Genomic DNA, 9,091 nt, shown 5'->3' with positions numbered 1-9,091 from the left:
TTACATCTGCTGTCGTTTATTACTAGAAGTGGCGCCGCCTCGTTATTACAGCCGTGGGCGGTCATGTGGCCACGCAGTGAAATATAAAGAACGAAGGAAAAATAATAAAGTTATAGGGAGAGTCCGGGGTGTGACCCCCAGAGCGGCCGCGAGATGGTCGAGAGCTCCAGTGATGGGACAATCAACATAATCACAACCGGGACCGTCAGTCTAAACCTTGAAGCCCCAACACGGCTCAGAAGTGGAACAACCCTTAAAGTGGAGCTCCGCCCCCATACATAATCTACATCTAAGGACCAGAGGTGTCAATGCCTAGGACTACATTCAGACAGCGCAGTGAATCTCGCACCTGAAAAACGGAAATTTTTTCCATCCGAGGTGCACCCGTGCGGAACGCGTTGTCGCGGATCCCCTATGGACTAGAGTCTACGGAGGGATGCGCGACACGCAGGAAGAGAGGACATGTCCTATTTTTCCACGGACCTTTCACACACTCGTCTGCGTGAGCCCTGCTCATCCTGAACTGATCAAGAGGTAACATCTGCAATCACAGCATGTCCTATCCTCCAGTCACAGCCAGAGCTGCAATCACATCATGTCTTATCCTCCAGTCACAGCCAGAGCTACAATCACAGCATGTCTTATCCTCCAGTCACAGCCAGAGCTGCAGTCAAAATTATATTTGTTTCCGGTCAGCTCTTAGGCTACAGGACCTCCCATCCCTTTGCTGGTTCAGATTACACCATGCGCTAGTGACAGATGCAGCAAAATTCAGCGCAGTATTACAGCGGTGTCAGAACCTGAAGGGGCGGAGCATGGGGCGGAGCATGGGGCAGATCCCCTCTTGGTGCTAGTTAATCCTGTCTTGCTCCGCCTCCTCTCGCCCTACACCAGGCCTAATACTGTTTATCGGAACGTTCCTTTAAGGCATCGAGCGCAGGATTCGGTGATCGACACGTGAACTGTCACAATGGCGGAAACTTGTAATGGATTTGCCGTTACATTTAGCGGAGGTTCAGCCTTTGCTGCGTCATTTATTTATTACCGGGCGAGGCAGGAGGTCACACCAAGAGGTTTCCCCCTCGACCTCCAAAAAAATAAATAAATCCGCTTTTCCAGTTCCGCCCTCGCTGACATTATTTGACCACTTATCCCCCAAAAACCGCAGCAACACACAGCAGATTGTCATGAAATAGCGGGGGCAGGGTCACAACAGCATCTATAGAGGTGTATATATATATATATATATGTGTGTGTGTAAGTCTAGTCAGTCAGGATCATCGGCGCACAGGGGGGGGGACCCGGGGGTCATCATTATAGAAATTTACCGATATTTATGGTAACAATCAGCTGCATTCTCCATCCACAGCACCCCCTGCTGGCGGGGGAGGGTGGAGGTCGTGGACAACTGGCATTGCTAACCTCATGTGAACGGCGGCGGTCGCCGTGATGCGCACCTGACAATCACGGGGCAGCGCCATGTTTATACTTCTATTCACTGACACGTAAAAAAAAAAATATATATATTTTTTTATATAAAACACGAGGTGGCCCATACCGCAGGGGAGGGGGCTCGTCCTATACTGCAGGGGAGGGGGCTCGTCCTATACTGCAGGGGAGGGGGCTCGTCCCATACCGCAGGGGAGGGGGCTCGTCCCATACCGCAGGGGAGGGGGCTCGTCCCATACCGCAGGGGAGGGGGCTCGTCCTATACCGCAGGGGAGGGGATCCCCAATACTGAAGGAGAAGAGGGCATCCTATACTGGAGGGGACTCTCCTATACCGCAGGGGAGGGGGCTCGTCCTATACAGCAGGGGAGGGGGCTCGTCCTATACCGCAGGGGAGGGGGCTCGTCCTATACCGCAGGGGAGGGGGCTCGTCCTATTCCGCAGCGGAGGGGGCTCGTCCTATACCGCAGGGGAGGGGGCTCGTCCTATACCGCAGGGGAGGGGGCTCGTCCTATACCGCAGGGGAGGGGGCTCGTCCTATACCGCAGCGGAGGGGGCTCGTCCTATACCGCAGGGGAGGGGGCTCGTCCTATACCGCAGGGGAGGGGGCTCGTCCTATACCGCAGCCACAACTTATTGTACACATGTTATATTATTGCGCAATTATGTAAAAATATGCAAATTGCCCAGCCACGCCCATTCTTTGATGGGGTGGGGCTTTGGATATTTGGTGTGACACGAGGGCACTGTGATAATAAATAAGGTGCAGAGTTCAAGTCTCGTATTTTCTGAAATTCCTGCGTCATTTTTACTGTTGTAGATTTAATACGGGAGCCGCGATGTTACGGTGACGGCTCCATCGTCCGGATTTACTCACAGATTTCCCCTCGATAGGACCCAACGTAGCACTGGGACCGTCGGGATTATAATGTTAGTGTATTGTGATTATATGGAACGTCCAGCACATTATATGACGGTGGGGGAGGGGATCTGCGCTCTTAGGTAAAGACTCCATCCAACAGCAAGTGGCTGCTAACAGAGGATTGTGCCGGCGCGGTCACTGAAGAGGCGCTGGTGGAGTTCAGACTCCGTCAGTGTAAGGGTATGTTCACACACCCTAATTACGGACGTAATTCGGGCGTTTTTGCCCCGAATTACGTCCGAAAATAGCGCCTCAATAGCGCTGACAAACATCTGCCCATTGAAAGCAATGGGCAGACGTTTGTCTGTTCACACGAGGCGTATATTTACGCGCCGCTGTCAAATGACGGCGCGTAAATAGACGCCCGCGTAGAAGAAGTGACCTGTCACTTCTTTGGCCGTAATTGGAGCCGTTATTCATGGCCTCCAATGAATAGCAGCGCTAATTACGTCCGTAATGGACGCGGCGTTCAAGTCCCTGCACATGCCGGTACGGCTGAAATTACGGGGATGTTTTCAGGCGGAAACATCCCCGTAATTTCAGCCGTTACGGACGCTGCCGTGTGAACATACCCTTAGAGGACGAACTGAAGTGCAAGCAGCTAAACGGACCAATATTGGCGACTTCCTATAAATATGGCAACGCACCCGCTCCCGTTTTGTCCTGTACGTGAAGGAGTCGTATTTCATGTGCCGCAAAATCAAGGAGCGAAACGCAACAGCAAAGAATTCCACGACTGCAACGTTACATAGAAAAATCCAGGCGCCAGGCCACCGCTCCACTCCCCGTGAGTGTATATATATCTAGCTATCTCTCTATACACATATATATATATATACAGCAGAGCGGCGGCGTCACGTGCTTATGTACAGATTAACCATTTCTTTACATCTGCAGATTTTTTTTTTTCTGATGGGTTTTACAAATGACACTAAATACCGAAAAATCCTGAGAAAGAGTGGAAAAATATATATAATATATCATCGCCTAAATAAAAAAAATAAAATCCCTTCATTATGGAAATATTTCAGCTTTTTTCTGGTTTTTTTCAGGGTTTACCACAGAACCTCAAAAAGGCGAAAAAAAAAAATTACGCCTGAAAAAAATCTTAAAATGTGAAAAAACAAGCAGATTATTATACAGATAAAAGGCATCGGAAGGCGACGCAGTCGGGGTTCTTCTCTCTTTACAATATTCTGGTTTAAGTCTCTCGAACAGATGGAGCCCGCGGGGTTATTAGGAGGTAAAAACAAAATAAACCCCGTTCCCCGCGGCGGCTCCAATGTCTGTTTTACAGGCACAAATTTGTCAAAAAAATATACATGTGATGACCGCGGAGCCTCGAGTTCTGCTCCGGCCTCGGGAAAAAACAAAAACAGCAAGTTGTGGCGGCTTTGGTGAGAAAAGTCATTTTTTATGATTGTACCTTAAGGAAAGTTACTGAGTATCGAGCGAAGGCAGCATCGGGGGTGGCGTCAGGGCACCAATCAGGGCACAAGAGACTTTGTATCAAGTTGTACAATAATTAACGTCTGAGCGTGGTGAAAGTGCATAGAGTAGGGGGCGCCGGACAGCCGGGGTCCTCACAGTTATCAGGCCATTCTGTCTACAATGTTACAGTATGTGAAGCGTCACCGGAGGCAACCACAAGTCTCAGCACTTCTTCTCCTCGGCGGACATCCTCTCCTCGTCTTCATCTGCCTCCTCAATCACCTGGATCTCGTCTGAAGGAGACATGGACGAGCCCTCGCTCTGCTGTGCTTTGCCGCTGTCCGGTTTGGCTTTCTCCTCTTCCTCGATGGTCTTCTTCCACGCCTTGTGGTTCTCCCGGAGGTGATGCATGATGGCACTAAACATCCGCCGCCGCCGCCGGCCTTTCCTTCTTTTGGGCTCTTGAACAAAGGAGAAAAGTAAAATCAGCAATCAACGCCATTATAGAGGCGCGCAAAAGAAAGGAGGAAGTAAAAGCGTCAATATAAAATCCGGTTAGAACTAGAACAAATATGAAGATCTGGAAATAAAGGGGCCGACTCAGTACTCAGAACCCTCTACAGGGAAGGAAAATAAGAGGATTGAACCCAAAGTGTCATCTATGGCCTGTGTTATACTCCAGAGCTGCACTCACTATTCTGCTGGTGGTCCCTGTGTACATACATTACATTACTTATCCTGTACTGATCCTGAGTTATATCCTGTATTATACTCCAGAGCTGCACTCACTATTCTGCTGGTGGAGTCACTGTGTACATACATTACTTATCCTGTATTATACTCCAGAGCTGTACTCACTATTCTGCTGGTGGAGTCACTGTGTACATACATTACATTACTTATCCTGTACTGATCCTGAGTTACATCCTGTATTATACTCCAGAGCTGCACTCACTATTCTGCTGGTGGTCCCTGTGTACATACATTACATTACTTATCCTGTACTGATCCTATTATACTCCAGAGCTGCACTCACTATTCTGCTGGTGGAGTCACTGTGTACATACATTACATTACTTATCCTGTACTGATCCTGAGTTACATCCTGTATTATACTCCAGAGCTGCACTCACTATTCTGCTGGTGGAGTCACTGTGTACATACATTACATTACTTATCCTGTACTGATCCTGAGTTACATCCTGTATTATACTCCAGAGCTGCACTCACTATTCTGCTGGTGGAGTCACTGTGTACATACATTACATTACTTATCCTGTACTGATCCTGAGTTACATCCTGTATTATACTCCAGAGCTGTACTCACTATTCTGCTGGTGGAGTCACTGTGTACATACATTACATTACTTATCCTGTACTGATCCTGAGTTACATCCTGTATTATACTCCAGAGCTGCACTCACTATTCTGCTGGTGGAGTCACTGTGTACATACATTACATTACTTATCCTGTACTGATCCTGAGTTACATCCTGTATTATACTCCAGAGCTGTACTCACTATTTTGCTGGTGGAGTCACTGTGTACATACATTACTTATCCTGTACTGATCCTGAGTTACATCCTGTATTATACTCCAGAGCTGTACTCACTATTCTGCTGGTGGAGTCACTGTACATACATTACATTACTTATCCTGTATTGATCCTGAGTTACATCCTGTATTATACTCCAGAGCTGCACTCACTATTCTGCTGGTGGAGTCACTGTGTACATATATTACATTACTTATCCTGTACTGATCCTGAGTTATATCCTGTATTATACTCCAGAGCTGCACTCACTATTCTGCTGGTGGAGTCACTGTGTACATACATTACTTATCCTGTACTGATCCTGAGTTACATCCTGTATTATACTCCAGAGCTGTACTCACTATTCTGCTGGTGGAGTCACGGTGTACATACATTACATTACTTATCCTGTACTGATCCTGAGTTACATCCTGTATTATACTCCAGAGCTGTACTCACTATTCTGCTGGTGGAGTCACTGTGTACATACATTACATTACTTATCCTGTACTGATCCTGAGTTACATCCTGTATTATACTCCAGAGCTGTACTCACTATTCTGCTGGTGGAGTCACTGTGTACATATATTACATTACTTATCCTGTACTCATCCTGAGTTACATCCTGTATTATACTCCAGAGCTGCACTCACTATTCTGCTGGTGGAGTCACTGTGTACATAGATTACATTACTTATCCTGTACTTATCCTGAGTTACATCCTGTATTATACTCCAGAGCTACACTCACTATTCTGCTGGTGGAGTCACTATGTACATACATTACATTACTGATCCGGAGTTACATCCTGTATTATACTCCAGAGCTACACTCACTATTCTGCTGGTGGAGTCACTGTGTACATACATTACATTACTTATCCTGTACTGATCCTGAGTTACATCCTGTATTATACTCCAGAGCTGCACTCACTATTCTGCTGGTGGAGTCACTGTGTACATACATTACATTACTTATCCTGTACTGATCCTGAGTTACATCCTGTATTATACTCCAGAGCTGCACTCACTATTCTGCTGGTGGAGTCACTGTGTACATATATTACATTACTTATCCTGTACTGATCCTGAGTTATATCCTGTATTATACTCCAGAGCTGCACTCACTATTCTGCTGGTGGAGTCACTGTGTACATACATTACTTATCCTGTACTCATCCTGAGTTACATCCTGTATTATACTCCAGAGCTGCACTCACTATTCTGCTGGTGGAGTCACTGTGTACATAGATTACATTACTTATCCTGTACTGATCCTGAGTTACATCCTGTATTATACTCCAGAGCTACACTCACTATTCTGCTGGTGGAGTCACTATGTACATACATTACATTACTGATCCTGAGTTACATCCTGTATTATACTCCAGAGCTACACTCACTATTCTGCTGGTGGAGTCACTGTGTACATACATTACATTACTTATCCTGTACTGATCCTGAGTTACATCCTGTATTATACTCCAGAGCTGCACTCACTATTCTGCTGGTGGAGTCACTGTGTACATACATTACATTACTTATCCTGTACTGATCCTGAGTTACATCCTGTATTATACTCCAGAGCTGCACTCACTATTCTGCTGGTGGAGTCACTGTGTACATCCATTACATTACTTATCCTGTACTGATCCTGAGTTACATCCTGTATTATACTCCAGAGCTGCACTCACTATTCTGCTGGTGGAGTCACTGTGTACATACATTACATTACTTATCCTGTACTGATCCTGAGTTACATCCTGTATTATACTCCAGAGCTGCACTCACTATTCTGCTGGTGGAGTCACTGTGTACATACATTACATTACTTATCCTGTACTTATCCTGAGTTACATCCTGTATTATACTCCAGAGCTGCACTCACTATTCTGCTGGTGGAGTCACTGTGTACATACATTACATTACTTATCCTGTACTGATCCTGAGTTATATCCTATATTATACTCCAGAGCTGCACTCACTATTCTGCTGGTGGAGTCACTGTGTACATACATTACATTACTTATCCTGTACTGATCCTGAGTTACATCCTGTATTATACTCCAGAGCTGCACTCACTATTCTGCTGGTGGAGTCACTGTGTACATACATTACATTACTTATCCTGTACTGATCCTGAGTTATATCCTGTATTATACTCCAGAGCTGCACTCACTATTCTGCTGGTGGAGTCACTGTGTACATACATTACTTATCCTGTATTATACTCCAGAGCTGTACTCACTATTCTGCTGGTGGAGTCACTGTGTACATACATTACTTATCCTGCACTGATCCTGAGTTACATCCTGTATTATACTCCAGAGCTGCACTCACTATTCTGCTGGTGGTCCCTGTGTACATACATTACATTACTTATCCTGTACTGATCCTGAGTTACATCCTGTATTATACTCCAGAGCTGCACTCATTATTCTGCTGGTGGAGTCACTGTGTACATACATTACATTACTTATCCTGTACTGATCCTGAGTTACATCCTGTATTATACTCCAGAGCTGTACTCACTATTCTGCTGGTGGAGTCACTGTGTACATACATTACATTACTTATCCTGTACTGATCCTGAGTTACATCCTGTATTATACTCCAGAGCTGTACTCACTATTCTGCTGGTGGAGTCACTGTGTACATATATTACATTACTTATCCTGTACTCATCCTGAGTTACATCCTGTATTATACTCCAGAGCTGCACTCACTATTCTGCTGGTGGAGTCACTGTGTACATAGATTACATTACTTATCCTGTACTGATCCTGAGTTACATCCTGTATTATACTCCAGAGCTACACTCACTATTCTGCTGGTGGAGTCACTATGTACATACATTACATTACTGATCCGGAGTTACATCCTGTATTATACTCCAGAGCTACACTCACTATTCTGCTGGTGGAGTCACTGTGTACATACATTACATTACTTATCCTGTACTGAACCTGAGTTACATCCTGTATTATACTCCAGAGCTGCACTCACTATTCTGCTGGTGGAGTCACTGTGTACATACATTACATTACTTATCCTGTACTGATCCTGAGTTACATCCTGTATTATACTCCAGAGCTGCACTCACTATTCTGCTGGTGGAGTCACTGTGTACATCCATTACATTACTTATCCTGTACTGATCCTGAGTTACATCCTGTATTATACTCCAGAGCTGCACTCACTATTCTGCTGGTGGAGTCACTGTGTACATACATTACATTACTTATCCTGTACTGATCCTGAGTTATATCCTGTATTATACTCCAGAGCTGCACTCACTATTCTGCTGGTGGAGTCACTGTGTACATACATTACTTATCCTGTACTCATCCTGAGTTACATCCTGTATTATACTCCAGAGCTGCACTCACTATTCTGCTGGTGGAGTCACTGTGTACATAGATTACATTACTTATCCTGTACTGATCCTGAGTTACATCCTGTATTATACTCCAGAGCTACACTCACTATTCTGCTGGTGGAGTCACTATGTACATACATTACATTACTGATCCTGAGTTACATCCTGTATTATACTCCAGAGCTACACTCACTATTCTGCTGGTGGAGTCACTGTGTACATACATTACATTACTTATCCTGTACTGATCCTGAGTTACATCCTGTATTATACTCCAGAGCTGCACTCACTATTCTGCTGGTGGAGTCACTGTGTACATACATTACATTACTTATCCTGTACTGATCCTGAGTTACATCCTGTATTATACTCCAGAG

General features: G+C 45.3%; 1 protein-coding gene across 2 annotated transcripts in view; it reads right to left on the bottom strand.

Annotated features, from left to right (window-relative positions):
* PDE3B (phosphodiesterase 3B) overlaps window positions 1–9,091 on the bottom strand; it is a 114,429-nt gene continuing 105,338 nt past the window's right edge. For both annotated transcript variants that reach the window (XM_075838205.1, XM_075838206.1), the window contains exon 16: window positions 1–4,262. In XM_075838205.1, the coding sequence (XP_075694320.1) occupies window positions 4,024–4,262 (239 nt within the window). In that variant the 3' untranslated portion in view covers window positions 1–4,023. The remainder of the gene's footprint in view (window positions 4,263–9,091) is intronic.

The sequence above is a fragment of the Rhinoderma darwinii genome, chromosome 9 (genome assembly GCF_050947455.1).
Source record: "Rhinoderma darwinii isolate aRhiDar2 chromosome 9, aRhiDar2.hap1, whole genome shotgun sequence".
In the NCBI taxonomy this organism is placed as follows: Eukaryota; Metazoa; Chordata; class Amphibia; order Anura; family Rhinodermatidae; genus Rhinoderma; species Rhinoderma darwinii.
Note: the sequence above shows the minus strand (reverse complement) of the source record. Positions and strands in the feature narration are given on the sequence as shown.